At 38.9% G+C, this 23,723-nt stretch overlaps 1 protein-coding gene and 1 long non-coding RNA gene across 2 annotated transcripts; both read left to right on the top strand.

The window, feature by feature from the left end:
• Positions 1-15,437: 15,437 nt before the first annotated feature.
• On the top strand, positions 15,438-20,171 carry LOC132159331 (uncharacterized). Its single transcript, XM_059568844.1, has 4 exons — positions 15,438-15,465; positions 17,550-17,885; positions 19,078-19,401; positions 19,801-20,171. Exons 2-4 carry the CDS (start codon positions 17,591-17,593, stop codon positions 20,169-20,171), a joined length of 990 nt encoding a protein of 329 aa, XP_059424827.1. The 5' UTR covers positions 15,438-15,465; positions 17,550-17,590.
• Positions 20,172-21,116: 945 nt separating this feature from the next.
• Positions 21,117-22,944, top strand: LOC132160356 (uncharacterized). The gene is made up of 3 exons (XR_009437979.1): positions 21,117-22,535; positions 22,652-22,695; positions 22,775-22,944. It is a non-coding gene; the product is annotated as an uncharacterized LOC132160356 (long non-coding RNA).
• The last annotated feature ends 779 nt before the right edge of the window (positions 22,945-23,723 follow it).

The raw sequence follows: 23,723 nt of genomic DNA, 5'->3' as shown, positions 1-23,723 counted from the left end.
TTTACATTGGATGAATTTCAATTGGTTTTAAAGGATTATGTGTTTAATTTATCGCGTTCTATTAATCTATGGGCCAATAGCGATTAAGAGCATGGCTCGCCTTTAGGCTGAACAGACAGTTTTCGCTAAACCTTTTGCCACGCCCCCACCTTTCTTTCCACCAATGAGAAACCTTTCGACACGCCCACCTTTTGCCACGCCCATTGCTCCAGGCTGCAGTTACCCCTACTTGCAGCGAGACGCTCCTCACATGATCCGTTCTCTTTCAGTCGCCATTGTTCGTAGAAGCCCGCGAGGATCGAGGAATGTAAACACAGTGGAACCCGCTCACGTCAACTAGCGTTTCGGCGGTGTAACTGCAGAGCAAAACAGACAAACGCAGAAGTATAAATGCTCACGACGGCGTCGCCTGTGTGTAGCCTACGACGTTCACTACGGCGTACACTCGACGCAGAAGTATAAATTAGCCCGCCGCGTCAGGCACGGTTCTGGTGTGCTGCTGCTGGTGTGTAAAGACCATAGACTGTATAAAAACATGGACGTAGTGTCCGTGATGTCACCTGTAGACTACTGAAGTGTGTTTTTAAAGCCTAAAGTGTGTAGAGCGGGCCGTTGCCATCTTGGCAGCGCGTCACCGCGCGATTCTCCCAGACAATCAAAAATGGGCAAAAAGGCGGGAGCTAGTTGCTGAAGCCACACCCACCTAGCACGATGGCAGTGTCAGCAGCGGCAATCCACCTGTCACTCAAGTGGCTACGCCCTTAATTATGCAGAACTTTAAGTATTAATATACAACCCGAATTCCGGAAAAGTTGGGACGTTTTTTAAATTTTAATAAAATGAAAACTAAAAGACTTTCAAATCACATGAGCCAATATTTTATTCACAATAGAACATAGATAACATAGCAAATGTTTAAACTGAGAAAGTTTACAATTTTATGCACAAAATGAGCTCATTTCAATTTTGATTTCTGCTACAGGTCTCAAAATAGTTGGGACGGGGCATGTTTACCATGGTGTAGCATCTCCTTTTCTTTTCAAAACAGTTTGAAGACGTCTGGGCATTGAGGCTATGAGTTGCTGGAGTTTTGCTGTTGGAATTTGGTCCCATTCTTGCCTTATATAGATTTCCAGCTGCTGAAGAGTTCGTGGTCGTCTTTGACGTATTTTTCGTTTAATGATGCGCCAAATGTTCTCTATAGGTGAAAGATCTGGACTGCAAGCTGGCCAGGTTAGCACCCGGACTCTTCTACGACGAAGCCATGCTGTTGTTATAGCTGCAGTATGTGGTTTTGCATTGTCCTGCTGAAATAAACAAGGCCTTCCCTGAAATAGACGTTGTTTGGAGGGAAGCATATGTTGCTCTAAAACCTTTATATACCTTTCAGCATTCACAGAGCCTTCCAAAACATGCAAGCTGCCCATACCGTATGCACTTATGCACCCCCATACCATCAGAGATGCTGGCTTTTGAACTGAACGCTGATAACATGCTGGAAGGTCTCCCTCCTCTTTAGCCCGGAGGACACGGCGTCCGTGATTTCCAACAAGAATGTCAAATTTGGACTCGTCTGACCATAAAACACTATTCCACTTTGAAATAGTCCATTTTAAATGAGCCTTGGCCCACAGGACACGACGGCGCTTCTGGACCATGTTCACATATGGCTTCCTTTTTGCATGATAGAGCTTTAGTTGGCATCTGCTGATGGCACGGGGGATTGTGTTTACCGACAGTGGTTTCTGAAAGTATTCCTGGGCCCATTTAGTAATGTCATTGACACAATCATGCCGATGAGTGATGCAGTGTCGTCTGAGAGCCCGAAGACCACGGGCATCCAATAAAGGTCTCCGGCCTTGTCCCTTACGCACAGAGATTTCTCCAGTTTCTCTGAATCTTTTGATGATGTTATGCACTGTAGATGATGAGATTTGCAAAGCCTTTGCAATTTGACGTTGAGGAACATTGTTTTTAAAGTTTTCAAAAAAAATTTTACGCAGTCTTTCACAGATTGGAGAGCCTCTGCCCATCTTTACTTCTGAGAGACTCTGCTTCTCTAAGACAAAGCTTTTATAGCTAATCATGTTACAGACCTGATATCAATTAACTTAATTAATCACTAGATGTTCTCCCAACTGAATCTTTTCAAAACTGCTTGCTTTTTTAGCCATTTGTTGCCCCTGTGCCAACTTTTTTGAGACCTGTAGCAGGCATTAAATTTTAAATGAGCTAATTAAGTGGATAAAAGTGTAAAATTTCTCAGTTTAAACATTTGCTACTTTATCTATGTTCTATTGTGAATAAAATATTGGCTCATGTGATTTGAAATTCCTTTAGTTTTCATTTTATTAAAATTTAAAAAACGTCCCAACTTTTCCGGAATTCGGGTTGTAATTTAAATGGATGAGTTATAATAAAATTCACACCCCTCACAGTTGTCATGAAGGGCAAGATTAGCTATTTAGACCAAAATAATTTTTTGCACCAGGCTGTAAACATGTTTTTTTCTGCTGTAAAGTTGGGCATTTTAACATGGGGAGTCTATGGGACTGACTCCCTTTTGCAGCCAGCCTCAAGCGGCTAGTCGATGAATTGCAGTTTTAGTCACTTCCTTATTGGCCTCACGAGAGAGAGTGGGAGGTTGGCGCTCGGTAAAGACACAGAAAATGCGACGCAGGCGCCACGCTCACGCCACGTAGCCATGACTGCGTCCGAAATCGCATACTTCCATACTATAAAGTAGGCGAAAAACAGTATGCGAAGCAAGCAGTATGTCCGAATTTTTAGTATTAGTAGGCGAGATGTACCCGGATGGCCTACTACTTCCGCCCGAATTCCGTAGCATGCATAGGATAAGACTTGTTTGAGATGAGCAAAATCTGCGCACCTGTGATCAGCGCGAGATGCATGCCGGTTAGAAATGTGTCCAAGTGATGTCCAACGTTGCTCTGATGTCATGCAGACATATGTCAAAAATCTCTCGCGAGTGCAAGGCGCACGTGTCGGATTCTGCAGTCGGGTGCAGTTGCTATCCACCGACTGCGCTGATCAAAAGCATGATGGGAAACGACTTGCTGACGACACAGCTTAATGCTCATTGGTTTAAACAACTGTGATGTAATGTTCTCTTTTAAAATGTTTGATTTTAAAACTCTAATATCATGTTTTGTGTGTTTATGTTATGTGTGAATATTCCCAAACTATCTGACAGTGCGATCTCTTTGGGTTATGTAATTTAATTAAAAAAAAAAAATCTAATAAATAAAAACACGTATGTCTGTATTAAAAAAAAAATATATTGATAAACACGTCTTTGGTATGTAATTAAATGGGTGCCTTGTTAATTTTATTTATAAACATATAAAATATTCATATAAAAGCAACAGAACTTGAATTACATCCAGTTTATTAGCAACACTGTGCACAAGCGTGAATCCCGCGATAGCCATCTTTGATCTCAAAGGTGTCAGATCCACTACGAGAAGAGAGATCTGTCCGGCTTGCCTGCACTTTTTTAACTCCTCCCCTCACTGCAGCCGCCTACTCTCGCTTACATTTCAGGCGAGGAGAGGCGCATCTCAAACAAGCCTATTGACCAGTGGCGGCTCCAGACAATTTTGATTGGGGGGGCAATGGGGGGTCCTGGTCATTTCAAGGGGGGTCTCATGAAAACTAACAAAAAATACAGTGGACACTGCTAATAACTGCATAATACTGCTACTTAACAACAAAAACAACACAGCATATCAACTACTTTGTTTTTAATTAATTAATCAATTGCAGTTTGCAAACAATATGCTCAAACTTTAAAGGGTTGGCGCTTTAAATGGTTCGCGTCACCAAAACACATTAATCCACAAATGACTTAAGCGGTTAACTTTTTTAACGTGGCTGACACTCCCTCTGAACAGGGCTGTGGAGAGACCTTTGGAGGGGCAGGTGCTCAAAGTATAAAAGGGGCACATGGAACAAGGCTTTAAATGGTGCTGTTCAAAATATCAATAAAGCTATATATTGTGATGCATTCCTTGCTGATTCACGTATAGATATGGATGGTTATGTATTGATACAGCAGCAAATGCTTTGGTGCAGTTTTGAAAACGAAACAATAGAGAAGACAATTTTAAGTTTAAAATAATAATAGCTCTGGGATTAGAAACTGAAATGTCTTAAATTGTCCCAACCTGATGGCTTTTTCTTCTCTGTTCTACAGCATAATTAAGAACAGCAGTTATAGTAAAAACTATAGAAAACACTTCCTCTACATTTTCCTCTTTCTCACCAGTCTCGGTCTCCTGGCTTGCTGTTCCCTGCTCTCTTTCTGTCACTTGTGCCTCTATATTTCCCTCTTTTTCTTCCTCTTTCTCCATCTCCTCATTTGATCTATTACTTTCCACTCTCTGTCCATCTAGGAACAAGGCTCAATTTACTATTTCAGCATTAATCTATTATTTTAACCATCACTACTACTCTTGCACCTAATCAATAAGTCCACCTTAAATATTGATACAAAATATAAAAAAACTGATACACTGGAATATAGTGATTCATTTTATTATTACTGTTGTAGTTGTTGTTGTCTAAAATCGAACACATTTGCAATGTAAACAAATGACAGGCTACATTTGTTATTCATATCCTTCACACTGCACTTTGATGTCAGGTATATTATGCATTTTTTATTTACATTGATATTTTTACATTTATTTCCAGAGAGATATTATTGAGTTTGGCTAAAGTGGTCTTGCTGTTGTAAACACTGTTGCTATTGTAGAAAAAATATATATTTGCGTCACATTTAAAATATAATTATATTTTAATTAATTTCTAAATTGTTTTTATTTTTATAATGATAATTGAGAGAATGAGAAAATCTGAATAAGCATTACCAGTGTTGTGATAATTTTTTAAGGCACTCTATGTGTTAAAAAATAAATAAGTATTGTAATATAATAATAGTTTATTTACACTTCAAAACAGCGGCGTCACGATTTTCCGTTATTTTCGAATATGAGTATGACTCCCGTGGCCTCATGGGATAGAGTAGTGTCAATAGCACCGGCGGCGCCAGGGGGGATCCTGGGGGGTCAAAAAACGCCTTGACCCCACATTTGACCCCGCACCATCTTCCTGATTATATATATATATATATATATATATATATATATACACAACCCGAATTCCGGAAAAGTTGGGACGTTTTTTAAATTTTAATAAAATGAAAACTAAAAGACTTTCAAATCACATGAGCCAATATTTTATTCACAATAGAACATAGATAACATAGCAAATGTTTAAACTGAGAAAGTTTACAATTTTATGCACAAAATGAGCTCATTTCAATTTTGATTTCTGCTACAGGTCTCAAAATAGTTGGGACGGGGCATGTTTACCATGGTGTAGCATCTCCTTTTCTTTTCAAAACAGTTTGAAGACGTCTGGGCATTGAGGCTATGAGTTGCTGGAGTTTTGCTGTTGGAATTTGGTCCCATTCTTGCCTTATATTGATTTCCAGCTGCTGAAGAGTTCATGGTCGTCTTTGACGTATTTTTCATTTAATGATGCGCAAAATGTTCTCTATAGATGAAAGATCTGGACTGCAGGCAGGCCATGTTAGCACCCGGACTCTTCTACGACGAAGCCATGCTGTTGTTATAGCTGCAGTATGTGGTTTTGCATTGTCCTGCTGAAATAAACAAGGCCTTCCCTGAAATAGACGTTGTTTGGAGGGAAGCATATGTTGCTCTAAAACCTTTATATACCTTTCAGCATTCACAGAGCCTTCCAAAACATGCAAGCTGCCCATACCGTATGCACTTATGCACCCCGATACCATCAGAGATGCTGGCTTTTGAACTGAACGCTGATAACATGCTGGAAGGTCTCCCTCCTCTTTAGCCCGGAGGACATGGTGTCCGTGATTTCCAACAAGAATGTCAAATTTGGACTCGTCTGACCATAAAACACTATTCCACTTTGAAATAGTCCATTTTAAATGAGCCTTGGCCCACAGGACACGACGGCGCTTCTGGACCATGTTCACATATGGCTTCCTTTTTGCATGATAGAGCTTTAGTTGGCATCTGCTGATGGCACGGCGGATTGTGTTTACCGACAGTGGTTTCTGAAAGTATTCCTGGGCCCATTTAGTAATGTCATTGACACAATCATGCCGATGAGTGATGCAGTGTCGTCTGAGAGCCCGAAGACCACGGGCATCCAATAAAGGTCTCCGGCCTTGTCCCTTACGCACAGAGATTTCTCCAGTTTCTCTGAATCTTTTGATGATGTTATGCACTGTAGATGATGAGATTTGCAAAGCCTTTGCAATTTGACGTTGAGGAACATTGTTTTTAAAGTTTTCCACAATTTTTTTACGTAGTCTTTCACAGATTGGAGAGCCTCTGCCCATCTTTACTTCTGAGAGACTTTGCTTCTCTAAGACAAAGCTTTTATAGCTAATCATGTTACAGACCTGATATCAATTAACTTAATTAATCACTAGATGTTCTCCCAGCTGAATCTTTTCAAAACTGCTTGCTTTTTTAGCCATTTGTTGCCCCCGTGCCAACTTTTTTGAGACCTGTAGCAGGCATTAAATTTTAAATGAGCTAATTAAGTGGATAAAAGTGTAAAATTTCTCAGTTTAAACATTTGCTACGTTATCTATGTTCTATTGTGAATAAAATATTGGCTCATGTGATTTGAAAGTCTTTTAGTTTTCATTTTATTAAAATTTAAAAAACGTCCCAACTTTTCCGGAATTCGGGTTGTATATATATATATATATATATATATATATATATATATATATATATATATATATATATATATATATATATATATATCTGGGATAAATATAAAAAAAATCTTCAAACTACGCAGAATAATAATAAATAATAATTATTTCGACATTTATTCGAAAACGGAACGAGAACCGTTTCTGTCGGACGCGTCCGATTCGAGAACCGAGGAGCTGATGATACTGCGCATGTGTGTGATTCAGTGTGAAGCAGACAGACACACAGGGCATCTGAACCGAACTGATTCTTTTGATGATTGATTCTGAACTGATACTGTGCTAGTGTTATGAGCGCGGTAAACCGAAGGCTTGAATGAAGGGCAGTCATCGCGAGTGACATTACATCGAGCGCAAAACAACCGGTGAACCGTTTTTTTTTTTCAACTGGTTTTATTTGCTCGAACTGTCCGAAAGAACCGGCAGATGGTAAGTGGAGTTTCATTCTCAGCGAAGTGATTTTGATGTTTATTTACTTATTATTATTTTACAAGAACGATGTGATGTGAGAACATGCAGATATGTTGTTTATATTGCTGTGTGTAGCCTGTAGTGTAGAAGTAGCGTGCTGTTTGAGGGAGAAAAGTTTCACAGGCATCGAAGGGTCTGGTCTTTTTTATGTTATTTTATGGATAAACACTGTCCATTGTGGTTAAAGTGTACTTGTTTAACATAATCCAAGTTAACGACTGCTTTTTAAAGGTTTACACATCGTAAACTGATGAGACTATTTTGTAAATTGAGTTTTAAAATATGTTTAATAATCATTATCGATCAGAGGCTGTGCCTCAGCTTGTTAAAGCTGCTTTCTACAGACGGCTCGTTAAGTAATTTAATGATATAAAGTTACAAAATTTTAAGTAATTGAAACGAGTTAATTTACATTTTACTAGTTCTGATATTTTGATAAAAATTGTTGGATAACTTAGATGGTAAACTATTGGTATTGAGTGACTCAACTTGAACATAAATCATCAGTAATGTGTAAATCCAGTTCTGATGTTACAGAGACTGATGAGCACACATGTTCTCATTCACTGATGAAACCTACTCAATGGAAACCATAATTCAGTAAGTATATAAATTAAAATAATCTTAACTACACACACTCTTTACATGTATTTATGTTAGGATCATCACTGATTTATGCCGTTTTTTATTATAATATTAATTTCCAGTTATTTCCAGTTGCTATTTTGTCAGTTGCAAAGTGCTTAATAGCAAATAACTTTTGAAGCACTTGTGTGCACACTGATTTTGTAGCAGTTTCCAGTTGTTTTTTACAACCCGAATTCCGGAAAAGTTGGGACGTTTTTTAAATTTTAATAAAATGAAAACTAAAAGACTTTCAAATCACATGAGCCAATATTTTATTCACAATAGAACATAGATAACATAGCAAATGTTTAAACTGAGAAAGTTTACAATTTTATGCACAAAATGAGCTCATTTCAATTTTGATTTCTGCTACAGGTCTCAAAATAGTTGGGACGGGGCATGTTTACCATGGTGTAGCATCTCCTTTTCTTTTCAAAACAGTTTGAAGACGTCTGGGCATTGAGGCTATGAGTTGCTGGAGTTTTGCTGTTGGAATTTGGTCCCATTCTTGCCTTATATTGATTTCCAGCTGCTGAAGAGTTCGTGGTCGTCTTTGACGTATTTTTCGTTTAATGATGCGCCAAATGTTCTCTATAGGTGAAAGATCTGGACTGCAGGCAGGCCAGGTTAGCACCCGGACTCTTCTACGACGAAGCCATGCTGTTGTTATAGCTGCAGTATGTGGTTTTGCATTGTCCTGCTGAAATAAACAAGGCCTTCCCTGAAATAGACGTTGTTTGGAGGGAAGCATATGTTGCTCTAAAACCTTTATATTAGGGCTGGGCGATATGGCCTTTTATAAATACCGCAATATTTTTAGGCCATGTCACGATATGCGATATATATCTCGATATTTTGCCTTAGCCTTGAATTAAAACTTTGATGCACACCAGTATGATGATTCTATATGTCTACATCAAAACATTCCTGTTCATACTGCATTAATATATGCTAATTTTAAACTTTCATGCAAAAAGGGGGATATCACAACTAAGTCAAAGTTAACAATAGTATTTATTAAACAGTGAGTGGCGCAAACATAAAATTGTCAACAGAAAGTGCATGTTTTGTGCAAAATTGTCAGAGACAACATTTCAAAACAAGACATTAGGGCACGCTTGTGCATGCTGTAACTCACATGGCATTTCAAAACACAAAATTAAAGTGCACTTCTTGTACATAATGCCACTACAATAATTTAAAACAAATAAAAAAGTGCCCTTTTGTGCATGTTGTCATTAAGATGACATTTCAAAACAACACTAAATTTAAGTGCACCTGTTGTGCATAATGCCACTAGGATATTTAAAACAAATATAATGCGCTTTTGTGCAGGGTGTCACAGGTAATTTCAAAATCAGTAAAATAAAAAATAGCTGCATAATAGGAAATCAAATGTTGGAAAAGAAAGTGTATTTATAAAAATGACCCTCCTTTTAGTTTTTTAATAAACAATCCTATGGTTTCAAACACAATACCTAAACATAAAACAATTCATAAAAGGTGAATCTGGTCCATTATGGAAATGTTGCAGAATGTTGCAATTTGCTGCAGTTTTAAAGAAGCTGCCCAGGGATTTCTTCCTTAGTGGCTCTTCTGGCTGTGATACCGTTGTTGCATCTTGGGGCAGTGAAGCCCATAGAGCATTGCCTCCATCTCGGTTATGGCTCTGCTCTTGATGGCATCCACCTTTTTTTCTGTGCAGTATGTTATCTTGAACCTGGGATCCACTAAGCCTGCCATGTCCAGCAGGTCGTTAGTGGAAGGATCAGAATACTTCTCCCTCAGGTAATCCAGGATGGAGGCTTTGATAGACTGGGTCAGTGGGGTGTCATTCTCCTGACGTGCCAAGAGGCTGGACTGGAAGAGATGGAGAACAGGCTTGACATAGGACACTGTGACATAGCTCTCACCGGATAGAGCGTCGGTGAATTCCAGGAGAGGTTTGAGAGCCTTGTGCACTGACTCTAGAACTTCCAGGTCTTGCCAGGTGAGAACGAGATGCCAGGTTTTCTTGTCTGCAGCCAAGACTTGAGAAATAGCTTGCTCCTGCTCCAGTACCCGCTCAATCATCTTCTCTCGGGATCCCCACCTGGTAGGAGACTCACTGATGAGCTGGTGTGCCGGGAGATTTAGCTCTTGCTGCGCTGTGGCCAGGTCTCTCCTCCTCTTCCAACTGAAAGAGAAGCTGCTCACTACCTTCTTGCACACAGCAACAGCACGGTCAATACAGGGGTCCTTCATGCTTCTCTCTGAGAATGAAAACAAACATTTAAAATGTTATAATAATTTAAAAGGGTATAGTAATTGTGAAGAAATCCACTCAGCCTAACACTAAACTAATTGTTGGTAATTATTTATTTATATAGTACTGTGTAAAAGTGAAGCTGCTATCAAAAAATATAAGTTTCAAAATATAAAAAAAATGCACAATAAAGGTGCCTAAGCTAGTATAGTACAGTATGTACTTTTTTGAAAAATCACTCGCATTCATTCTCTCTCTCTCTCTCTCTCTCTAATAATATTCAATACAGCTTTATTGGCATGGGAAACATATGTTATGACAAGCTGAGCCATCGCATTAATTATCGCGGACTCATATATCAATAAAGATAATTACCATTTTATTACAGTGGTAAAAAACACTCACCAATTGCAAGATGCAGGCGATGGCCAAAACACTGTAGACGTGTTCAGTGGTTCAGGCTCACAGCTTTGACGATGTTAGCGCCGTTATCGGTGGTGATGCACACATGACGAGCTTCATTTAAATTCCATGACATGAGAGCATCTTGCAGGCCTTGTGCGATGATCCCGCCAGTGTGATCCTCAGGAAGAAAGCTCGTCTGAAGGCACTTGATTTTCAACTCTCAATTGTCTATATAGAGGACCGTCAAACTGAGGTATGGCTCACATGTTCGGCTGCTCCATATGTCGGCAGTTGTTGAGAAGTGGGTCACATTTACAAGCTGACTGGCCAGCTCTTCCCTCACTTTAATATACAACTCAGGCAGCGCTTTCTCTGCAAAATATTTGCGACCCGGCAGATTATATCTTGGGTCAAGTGTGTTGATGAGCTTTCTGAACCCGGGCTTTTCAACAACATTAACCGGGCCATGTCTTTCCCGATGTGGTGGGTTACTGCACACGTTATCTCCTTCTGTTTTTGACTGTTTTTGTCGTACGGCGTTGATCTGGAAAAGAAAAAGTGAAAAGTGAAGTGACATTCAGCCAAGTATGGTGACCCATACTCAGAATTTGTGCTCTGCATTTAACCCATCCGAAATGCACACACACAGAGCAGTGAACACACACACACACACTGCAAGCACACACCCGGAGCAGTGGGCAGCCATTTATGCTGCGGCGCCCGGGGAGCAGTTGGGGGTTCAATGCCTTGCTCAAGGGCACCTAAGTCGTGGTATTGAAGGTGGAGAGAGAACTGTACATGCACTCCCCCCACCCACAATTCCTGCCGGCCCGGGACTCAAACTCACAACCTTTCGATTGGGAGTCCGACTCTCTAACCATTAGGCCACGACTTCCCTCGAAATAGAAGAGGCCAGACTCAGTTGCGTGAGTGCTGGTTGCTTAGGCACTTTCTTTGATATTGAACCGCTCTGAGATGTTGTCTTGCGGAGTTTCAAGCACTCTTCATTTTCTAGCGGGTGGGTTTTCAAATGGTGATATAAATTTGATGTACTGCTACATTTTGAAGCGATGCTTTTGCGACAGATTTTGCATATCACCGTTGTTTGTTCAACATCTTCCTTCTTGAAACCAAACCACCGCCAGACGATGGATCCTGTGCTGTTTCTTTTTTTTATTAATTCATCGTCCTCCATGTGTAACCGTTAGCACCTGCTGCCGATATCTTTCTGCTGGTCGAGGGCGTATGACGTTGCATGCGCGACAGACTGACGTTTGTAACTATGCGTTTGTTTTGTCTCTCTGTGAGAGGGAAAGACCGCGAGTATGTAAAAGTTAATCTACAAACAAGCATCAAAAATAAAATAAGCTTCTTAACTTAGGTTATCAATGTGATCAGTATGCTTGCGCTTCGATGCTGGACAGGACAAGAGGGGAAAAAAACAGGAAAAAAAATGTCCACGAGTTTCACGATATAGTAATTTTCTACATCGCACGCACTACAAGCCGCGACATATCGAGTATATTCGATATATCGCCCAGCCCTACTTTATATACCTTTCAGCATTCACAGAGCCTTCCAAAACATGCAAGCTGCCCATACCGTATGCACTTATGCACCCCCATACCATCAGAGATGCTGGCTTTTGAACTGAACGCTGATAACATGCTGGAAGGTCTCCCTCCTCTTTAGCCCGGAGGACACGGCGTCCGTGATTTCCAACAAGAATGTCAAATTTGGACTCGTCTGACCATAAAACACTATTCCACTTTGAAATAGTCCATTTTAAATGAGCCTTGGCCCACAGGACACGACGGCACTTCTGGACCATGTTCACATATGGCTTCCTTTTTGCATGATAGAGCTTTAGTTGGCATCTGCTGATGGCACGGCGGATTGTGTTTACCGACAGTGGTTTCTGAAAGTATTCCTGGGCCCATTTAGTAATGTCATTGACATCATGCCGATGAGTGATGCAGTGTCGTCTGAGAGCCCGAAGACCACGGGCATCCAATAAAGGTCTCCGGCCTTGTCCCTTACGCACAGAGATTTCTCCAGTTTCTCTGAATCTTTTGATGATGTTATGCACTGTAGATGATGAGATTTGCAAAGCCTTTGCAATTTGACGTTGAGGAACATTGTTTTTAAAGTTTTCCACAATTTTTTTACGCAGTCTTTCACAGATTGGAGAGCCTCTGCCCATCTTTACTTCTGAGAGACTCTGCTTCTCTAAGACAAACATCTAGATCACTAGATGTTCTCCCAGCTGAATCTTTTCAAAACTGCTTGCTTTTTTAGCCATTTGTTGCCCCCGTGCCAACTTTTATGAGACCTGTAGCAGGCATTAAATTTTAAATGAGCTAATTAAGTGGATAAAAGTGTAAAATTTCTCAGTTTAAACATTTGCTATGTTATCTATGTTCTATTGTGAATAAAATATTGGCTCATGTGATTTGAAATTCCTTTAGTTTTCATTTTATTAAAATTTAAAAAACGTCCCAACTTTTCCGGAATTCGGGTTGTAAACAAGCAACATCTTAACATCTGAAAAATGTTGTCTTGAGAATGGGCGCCACACTTTAGAGAAATACCCATACACCAGGTCACATTTAAAATTATTCTTTATTTATTTTTCATTTGTACATTCTACATTAACGTTTTCATAAAGTAGTATAATAGAGCTTAAAGCAACACCAAAAGGGAATTTCTTAAGACGATTCTATAATAATGTCAGGAAAATAAAGTTCAGCAGCTTCAGTTCAGTAACTGTATGTGTACAAGATGAGGACTTTACATTTGGGTATCAAAAATGAGTGAAAAACAGTGGAAATCTAAAATTTACCCCAGGGATAAAGTAATACATATTGTTAAATTAAACTTGTTGTAAATATGTTGGTATGATATGTTATGTGATATGTTGCTAGATTTTGGAATAACTGTAATATGAATTCCCGGTTATGAGTGTAATATATTTATGTGTATATATAAATACACACACATGTTTAAATGTAAATATTTATATGTGTATTTATGTGATTTATAGTATATATATTTATATTTCTTAAATAACTAATATAGGTATATCTTGATTTGACAGTCTTAAAATTACCTTCATAACTTACACAAGCTTAAACAATAGCAATATGAGAACATGTATTTTTTGCAGAGTTTTAACCTGTTCAACTGTCTTACAGGTAATCATGCTCTTGAAGAGCTGCACACGGTCGTCTGGTGTGACACAGCTGTGGTCAGATTGTCCGGCACATGCTCTCCTGTGCTGACTTCTGTGTTTTGGGGTTCCAGTGTATCATCGTCATGATCTTCCACAACTTCTGGATCAACAATGTCCTCATTCAGAAGACAGAGTTTGTGGAGCACTGCACTGCATGCAACAACATCTGACACAAAGGCAGGACTCACTTCCAGGTCCTTGAAGAAGAAGATGGAGCACAGCTTGTCTTCATTATCCTGAAGGCTCTCTCAACAATGTTCTGTGCACGAGCATCATTGGTGTTGAATCAAAGCTGTGCAGGATTCTGTTCAGACTCTCTGTCTGCTGTGATGAGGCAGATGAACACTCACACAAGGACACACACCATCTCCCAGGATGTGTTTTCCTGCAGGTGGATACAGGCCTCCAGTGTAAACAGAGCTGTTCTTCAGCACGCTGGCATCATACACAGACCCGGGATACTCAACAAAGATATCAAGGTACTTCTCCTGGTGGTGACCTGCAGCTGAACAGAATGAAACCGCTTCCTGTTGAAATAACATTGGGCTTCACTTGCTGGAGGTTAAATTTGTATGTGACAGCCATCTATTGTTCCAGTTACCAGAAGAAAAGCTGCTTCCACTGCCTGTCATCTGTGGTGGAGAAGGCAATCAGCCTCCTCAAAATCCCCATGACAGACCTGCTCATTCTTTCCACAATGTTATACAGCTCTTGGATGTCGAAGGCCAGTGACAGCATCCTGTATGATGCTGATTACAGTCTGTAAATATGTAGTTTTTGTTTTTTAGAATAAAATTTCAATAGGTTATATCTGTGTGTGTGTGTGTGTGTGTGTGTGTGTGTGTGTGTGTGTGTGTGTGTGTGTATTGTCTATAATGTATACATTATGTATCTATTTATGTATATATTGGGATGTGTGTATATGTGTGTGTGTTTCTGTGTATATTTCTATAATATATTTGTGTGTATTTATGTGTATATATGTGTGTGTGTGTGTGTGTATTTGTCTAAGCATTCATTCAATTTTATTAATTGGTTCCTTTTGTGTAATTTTATTTGTATTCATTTATTACAATAAATTACTTTATATCCTTGCATAAAATCAGGCTGTCATTCTGGTGTAGCTGCTGTTATTCTGAGGTAGAAAATTAAAAGCTAAATTTACATTTAGTAAATGATTTACAAGCTGTCAACGAAGGCGTGATCTGCGAACAGCTGACTGGCGCCTGCTTTGAATTGTTAATTCAAACGACGTAAAAACGCAGACGAAAGCGGTAAGAATAACGAAAAAAATCACCGATGTCCGCTCAGTAGATTGGGCTCTTTAAATTTACGCACTGTTGTGACGACGTATGTCACGTGACAATGTATACATGGCGGATGTAGTACATCCGAATTGCATTCATACTACCCACATTCATACTATATGGAACGTACATATATGAGTAGTACGTTCAAATTCAAATGTAGTACCCAGTACGCAGTATGCAGTTTCGGACGCAGCCCATGTGTCGCCTTATTTAGGGAGGCTCCCAGTTTACGCGTTTACGTCACCGCGCTGCAGTGCTTTCACTTTCACTCAAGAAAGTTCGTCTGGTTTAATGAAAAGCAACATGTCACTTTACAAAAGTCTGCTTTTTTTCGAAAACCTTGTTGTATTGTTATGGTGTTTACTCGACCATGGTAAGACATTTATTTATCTCTTCCGGTGTTTTTGTGCTAAACGCAAATGGCGCTTAAAAGGTCATGTTTTCAGTAACAAAATAGTATTAAACATAAATAGCATGCTTCGCGAGTCACAACAAAAGCTCTCAAATGTAGCGCCTGTTTACTCATCACACCATGCGTTATTTGCTCTGATCGGATAAAGGCAAGTCGATCTCTAAAACATTTTTTCGATTCTGAAAATAAATAATACGTTTAAATTCGAATTTATTGTGGAGCACACAGCACGCAACAACATCTGGCACAAATGCAGGGCTCAGTTCATTTGCTGCGGGTTCCATTCGAATGTAATCAGGGCTGGATTGGTAATCTTGTTACCGGTTACGGTTTAACTGGTTACCGTGTTATCAGGTGACCAACTTCCTGGTCCAGGTCTCCGCTGCAGATGTGAGTCATGTGATGGAACGACCGCAGCAGATTCGCCGATTCTGAAAGCACAAACTGATGTGATATTATTAATTGTCTAATAAACGCAGACTTGCTCATTGCATTATTCTGATATTATTGTAAAGATTACAAGTTATTGTTATGGTCACCCGTAGCGGCTGAAGTAAGTAGGATAAACAAACAAAACAATAATAATAATAAAAAAAAAATGAAAATAATGTCATCAATGACTCGCCCTCATGTCGTTCCATCCTGTAAGACCTCAGTTTATATTCGGAACACTGTTTAAGATATTTTAGATTTAGTCCGAGAGCTCTCAGTCCCTCCATTGAAACTGTGTGTATGGTCTACTGTCCATGTTCAGAAAGGTAAGAAACACATCATCAAGTCGTGGCCTAATGGTTAGAGAGTCGGACTCCCAATCGAAAGGTTGTGAGTTCGAGTCCCGGGCCGGCAGGAATTGTGGGTGGGGGGAGTGCATGTACAGTTCTCTCTCCACCTTCAATACCACGACTTAGGTGCCCTTGAGCAAGGCATTGAACCCCCAACTGCTCCCCGGGCGCCGCAGCATAAATGGCTGCCCACTGCTCCGGGTGTGTGCTCACAGTGTGTGTGTGTGTTCACTGCTCTGTATGTGTGCATTTCGGATAGGTTAAATGCAGAGCACAAATTCTGAGTAAGGGTCACCATACTTGGCTGAATGTCATGTCACATTCACTTTCATCAAAGTAGTCCATGTGACATCAGAGGGTCAGTTAGAAATTTTTGAAGCATCGAAAATACATTTTGGTCCAAAAATGGCAAAACGACGACTTGATTCAGCATTGTCTTCTCTTCCGTGTCTGTTGAGAGAGAGAGTCCAAATCAAAGCAGTCTGAATATCCGGTTCGCGAACGAATCATTCAGTGCACCAAATCGAACTGAATCGTTTTAAACGATTCACATCTCTAATATGCATTAATCCACAAATGACTTCAGCTGTTAACTTTTTTAATGTGGCTGACACTCCCCCTGAGTTCAAACAAACCAATATCGTGGAGTAATGCATGCACTCAAACAGTACACTGACTGAACTGCTGTGAAGAGAGAACTGAAGATGAACACCGAGCCGAGCCAGATAACGAACAATAGACTGACTCGTTCACGAGTGAAGAGCCGTTTCTGTCAGACGCGTCCGATTCGTCCGAGACGCGTCCGATTCGCGTCCTGGTTCATTTGTGTAAATTAAGTTGTTTTGTGGATTATAAACATCTATTGCATGAAATAAAGACTAATAATAATAAAGACTAAATGTAAATGTAATAATAGCTTATTGGGACACTACTAAATCAAAAATGGCATGCAGGTTTTGGAATCACTCTTACTTTGCTACAATGAACATTGTGAATATTTTGTAAGGGTTATATAAACAGAACAAAACTGTGAATGATTCAGGATGTGGTTTGTATGGTGCTCAAGTCACATCCACGAGGCTGTATGTTTGTCTGATGAGTGTATGTGTACATCAGTAATGTTCTTCTGCTGTTTGTTTGCATATGTTACATTAAGAATCCAGTCACATCTCTCAACCTTCATGATCTATAGAAAAACATTTTCACTGCATTTTGCTGTGGTGTAATTTAATTTAATTAATTAACTGTTCATTTCTTCTTCAGGTGCATCTGGTGTTGATAGAGACAGAGTGTCAGTGTCTGTGATGGAGGGAGATTCAGTCACTCTACACACTGATGTTACAACAAACCAACAAGAAAAGATTAGATGGTATTTTAACGGTGTTCAAATAGCTCAAATCACTGGAGATCTCAGTTTTATCTGTACAGATGTTCAGTGTAATGAAGGTACTGAGAGATTCAGAGACAAACTGAAGCTGGATCATCAGACTGGATCTCTGACCATCACAAACACCAGAACCACAGACTCTGGACTTTATCAACTGAAGGTCATCCACAGCAGCGGCAGGAGTGAAAAAATCTTCAATGTTACCATCTATGGTGAGTCGTTATGTTTAAAATACAAGTCTTATACTTTGAAATCACATCATTAATGTGTTTATATCTACAAATATCATGACAGCAGTAGCTTAGAGAAGCTACTGTATCATCACATCTCTTTGAACCAACCACTGATCAAATCTGGCAAAGCATATATGTTACTAAACCATCATCTGAGTCAATTGCACATAATTGATCATTATTCAAGTGAAAAAAAAAGTTTTCTTTGTGCTCAAAATGTTATTTCTGCTATACAGAACACAATTTTGACAGCCAAGCACTCTTTGTTGTCGTTATAGCATAAAAATGTATCTTGTGACGGGCAGAGGTGGGTAGTAACAAGTTACATTTACTTCGTTACATTTACTTGAGTAATTTTTTGGGGTAACGAATACTTTTCGGAGTATATTTAAAGATGGGTACTTTATACTCTTACTTGAGTAAATTTTTGAGGAAAAATCTGTACTTTTACTTCGTTACTGTGGGCGACGCTCCTCTCGTTACTTTATCTTAATGCAATAAATGTTATAATGCTTCAGTTTATTCCAAACGCGCCGTCTACTTTTCTCTGGGCAATGAGCGATGCCCATTCGCGAATGATTCATTCTTTTGAGTCAATTCTGTTCAAAGGCTTGATCAAACCAATTGGCAAACGAGTGAATTGGTTCATGAATCAGTTTGAATGAGTCGTTCAGTTCCCTGCCGTATGCGCTGAGCGTCTGAAGTGGTTCACTCGGAGTTGTAACGTTTAAGAACAGAAAGACCGTTAAAAACGTGGCTGGAACTGCACTGAATTGAAATCTGCAAAGGCTATTATTTGCTTGCGATGGAGATCCTTATTAGATGAACACCGCGTGTGCTGTCTACTGTTTAACAGGTAATAACTTGGGCTACATTCGATTACAGTACACGATACCACTGTGACATTAGTTTGTTGTACGTGTGTGGCTTATAACAGAGGGGAGTCAAGTTGAATGCAACTTCCAAAAGACAAAAAATAGCCGATTAAGATTTTATTAATTTTAATACAATCACACTGGTGCAAGTACGTTCAGCGAGTCTTTCTGAATGTGTAAATATATGATGTTCTTCTGCAGTTTGTTTGCATCTGTTTCTGTACATTATGAATCCATGCACATTTCTGTACCTACAAGCTTTTTGGCTCATAATTACCTGTTCATTTATTCTTCAGGTTTTTTCACTGATGGTGAAGATGGAGTGTTAGTGTATTTGATGGAGGGAGATTCAGTCACTTTTCAAACTAGAGTTAAAGCAAACCAACAAGACAGAATTAGATGGTATTTTAATAGCAGTCGCATCGCTGAAATCAGTGGAGATCAGAGTAAGATCTATACAGATGATCAGGTTACTGAGAGATTCAGAGACAGACTGAACCTGGATCATCAGACTGGATCTCTGACCATCATGAACACCAGAACCACAGACTCTGGACTTTATCACCTCAAGACTAGCATAAACAATGAGAGGGACAAGACCTTCATTTTTGCCATACGTGGTGAGTCATTAAGCAAGTACATTTCTCTTGTGCATTTAAATCCCATCATTAATATTTTTTTCTTTTTTTTTTTATCCACGTGTATATTAATTCACATACAGCATATAGATAATTTCTTCAAAAACACGATATTTTGGTTAGTTGTTATTTTATCAGTTTTATTCTGTTCGAGATGTCAGGGTCTTACATCATCTCTGCTCACCTTCTGTTATCATGTGTTTAAATCATTTCACATAATTTGATGTAAAATGTGATTTATCGTACACAATGTGGATAATTGTTAAAGTCAAGAGACTGTGTTTTATTGTTTTCATATCCACAGTTATTATGCTGTCTTTCCCCTGAAAAAAAAAACAAAAAAAAAACTATCCTCCAGTCAGCTGTTGGTTTGTTTCTCAGGTGTTTCTGCTGCTGAACAAAATGAAACAAACTCAGTGATGGAGGGAGAATCTATCACTTTACATCCTGGTAAAATAAAAAACCCAAATGATCGTAAGATGTGGTATTTTAAAGACATTCTTATCGTTCAAATCACTGGAGATCAGAGTGAGATCTGTACAGATGATCAGTGTGATGAGAGATTCAGAGACAGACTGAAGCTGGATCATCAGACTGGATCTCTGACCATCATGAACATCACAAACACAGAGTCTGGAGATTATAAACTACAGATCATTAGCAGCAGATTCAGCATCAGTAGAAGATTCATTGTTTCCATCACTAGTGAGTATAAGAATGTTAGTCAGTTTTATCGTGAGAGTCAGTTTTAGTTGCTGTCATTTATTAATATCATACAATATTTTAGACAAAGTTGTAAATGTCAGTCAAAAGTTTTGGTAAAGTTGATTATTAGCCAATCTTTATAATGACTGTCTGTCTTCCGCTGTTCCAGCTTCAGGTCTGTCTTCAGTTGCTGCAGGAGGAATACATGCTGCTATTGTTGTTGGTGTTGTTCTGCTGGTGGCTGCAGTTGTTTTTTGGATTTACCGTTGGCACAGATCAAAAAGAAATGGCAGGTATTACAGCTGATCTTACAAAATTAACATATGTACTGTGCACACAGAATCTTTTATCTTAGAATCTGTTTTTATCCTAATTGACAAATGTAAGTTTTTATTATTATTATTATTATTATTATTAATTTTCATTTTTCAGGACTGTGATCCAAAATGGCTTTGCACCGAATGATGTAGGATCCACTGTCCAAACACCACTACAAGCGATTCCTCAGATATGACGACTTCCAAATGAAATGAGTCCATTGCCTGCATTCAGAACCAAAGATCAGCGCATGTACAGTTGCCAGTTGCTGCCACAAAGACTATATAAATACAAAGACACTTCACTCCTATACTTATGAAAGGGAGAAACTGCAACACGCAATATGGCAAAATTGTCCCACCTTATAAATGAAGTCATTTTGTCAAAGCAGCGGCTGTTAGCAGCTCCGGTTCCCATAGAAACCTGAGGTTAGAACAGTTCATGCGACTTTGGTTGCGTTCAGCGCCAATCTCCTGCTCTCTCTAGTGAAGCCATGAAGGAAGTGACTAAAACTGTAATACATCGACTGGCCGCTTGAGGCTGGCTGCACAAGGGAGTCAATACCATAGACTCCCCATGTTAAAATGGCCAACTTTATAGCAGAAAAAAAACATTTACAGCCTGGTGCCATAAATGATTTTGGTCTATAAAGTTAATTTTGCCCTTCATGACAACTGTGAGGGGGGTAAAAAAAATTACTCGCTTAAATTATATTAAGCCTTAATTTTCTGCATAATTAAGGGCGTGGCCACTTGATTGACAGGTGTATTGCCGCTGCTTTCACAGCTGTCGAGCTACGTGGGCGGGACTTCAGCAACCAGCTCCCGTCTTTTTTGCCCATCTTCGAATGTCCGGGAGAGTCGCGTGGTGACGTGCTGCCAAGATGGCGACGGCCCGCTCTGCACACTTTAAGCTTCAAAAACGCTCTTCAGGAGTCTACGGGTGATGTCACGGACACTACGTCCATGTTTTTATACAGTCTATAGTTTAGACCTGGAAAAGGCCACTGCAGTACTGCCACCTGAGAATTGCTGGGGGTTTTTTTCCCCCTGATGGCATTTCGAAGAAGAGAGCTATCAGTAGACCTTTCAAGTAAATATTCAATCTCCTCCGCTGACCAATTCATAAGACAAAAACATACAGATGTTTGTAGGACATTTGTAAACATGTGCATAATGCATATGTTTGAAACTGAGAAGATAGTCAAGCCTCAAGCATTTACATATTAACTTTTTTTCCTATTAATTAGATTAATTCGGACCTACACCACACATTTTAGTCTGATTAAAATTACATTCACATTGATTTAGGTGTTTACAGGAAGGCTTGACAGTCCAACTGAGCCTTTAAGAACTGGCATCTTGACAACACTATCACAGCCAACAGGGAGTGCTTTCAAAACTTTAGCCAGAAAGGAACATTGATGTCGAAAAACCATTATAATGAGTTTTGAATGCTGGTGTTTTACAGCTAGTTTAACCAGCAAGTCTCTTTTGTTCTGCCAGCTTTGTCAACTCTATACTGACATTTTTAACAGGAATCTTTGAGAAATCGAATATATCCAAGCTGATGTATGATTGTTTGGTTAACAAACCTGTGTGGTTAGAAAGGTGGTTCAAATCCAGCAAAGTTTTATCCATGTAACATCAGCAATGTCATTGCTGTGAACTAACTATGAATCTCAGAACCTGAACTTGTAAGAACTGCACTGAAAGACACTATGGAGAGAAGCAGCTACATAACACCAAATGTGCTTTATGTAATGGTCTTTTTTTTTATTATTTTTATTTTTTATATTTTATGATTGTTACTGGCTGCTGTTTGCTAGTGTTAATCATCTGAATCATGTTTTAGTCACATTCCACAAACACATTTGTGTTAGATTTCAGATGTTTGTTACTTCCATTGAATGTCTAGATTGGTGGAATGTCCTGAGGGTATTTTTATTATTATTATCATTATGATTAATATTATTTTTGATAAATCTGTTAAGTGTCACATTCTGCCATTTGAGATGTTGATTAGGTTTTTTTTACTGCCAAGCCTGTGCATTTCACATGAGGAGGACTATGAAGACCTGGGGTGCGTTTAAGGTGAATGTTCACTTTTCTTTTTTTTTCTCAGTTTTTTAACCACATTGAGCTGTTTTGTATTTTATTGATATCTGACCTTATTTAATGTTTGGTTTCCCAATGTCTTTGTATTGCAGAATTTTATCACTGTGTGATGGAAATGATCTCCTGCACTTGAACAGTATGTGGGACAGTTTAAATCTATATGTCTGAACAATGGAAATGATCTCTAATTGTGCTACTCTCTCTTTCTTTCTCAGGTTTATCAGAGCCGTTTCTAGAGTCACCTGTTCAAAGAGCTTCTTAACGTCCTACTGACCACTGAAGTATGAAGTTCTTACAAGAGCAATAGGATTTAAAAATGTCATCATGGTGCCTATTTTTGTAATGGACATTATATAAGAAATAAATCTTATTTTTTTGGAGTTGTATTGTATTGGAGTTGTAGTACTGTAATAGGCCAAACTCCTCAAAAGCCTGTAACACAAGCTGTGTAAGAGGCGTGAGATGTGTTTCGAGAAGAATAACTTGACTTTTTAGTGTTTTTGTATTTTTTTTTTTTTTTTTTTTTAATATGCACTGAAATATTTTGCCTATATAAAGGCTAAATTCTTACAATGGAAAAAAAATGAAAGAAAGATCTATATGTTAATGTGATAAATGACATTAAAACAGACTGGGTTCAAGAACTGGAATCTGTATTTTGTTGTACTTTTAGATTTTGTTACCAGAAATAACTGAGCTAAGATAAAACTCAATTGAAAATATTTTCAAATGTATGCTAGTCACACTAACAAACAGAAAACTGCAACACACTTCCACACTTTCATGCAAAACTTGCTCAACCTAACAGCTCAAAACATGTTTTTTATACATCATAATTCATAAATGAGATGTATAAATGAGGGCCCAGATTATGTTCAATGCTGGACAGATGCTTGCTCCATTTTGATTGGATCTTAGTGGACTAACATAAGCAAACTGTAGAGCACCATAAGATAAAGATGCCAGGACAACAGCCAGACTCTTAGAGGGCAAGAAGAAGAGCTTTGGTACCAAGCCAATGAAGGACAAGACTGCTCATTGGTCAAAATGCAGATTCTTCCCTTCACCAACCTAGAGACTGATTCCTAAGATTTTGGCCTGTAAAAGCCATAAAAACTACAACATACATTCTTACATTCACACTTATTCAGAGAAATACATATT

The sequence above is a fragment of the Carassius carassius genome, chromosome 16 (genome assembly GCF_963082965.1).
Source record: "Carassius carassius chromosome 16, fCarCar2.1, whole genome shotgun sequence".
NCBI lineage: Eukaryota > Metazoa > Chordata > Actinopteri > Cypriniformes > Cyprinidae > Carassius > Carassius carassius.
This window is presented reverse-complemented; position numbering and strand designations above follow the sequence as displayed.

Bases quoted from the DNA above. Each gene is read 5' to 3' on its own strand.
- LOC132159331 (XM_059568844.1), top strand. From the start codon at position 17,591: ATGGAGGGAGATTCAGTCACTCTACACACTGATGTTACAACAAACCAA. The intron at 17,886-19,077 runs GTGAGTCGTTAT...TTTATTCTTCAG, and splicing joins CTTCAATGTTACCATCTATG to GTTTTTTCACTGATGGTGAA. The intron at 19,402-19,800 runs GTGAGTCATTAA...TTTGTTTCTCAG, and splicing joins CTTCATTTTTGCCATACGTG to GTGTTTCTGCTGCTGAACAA.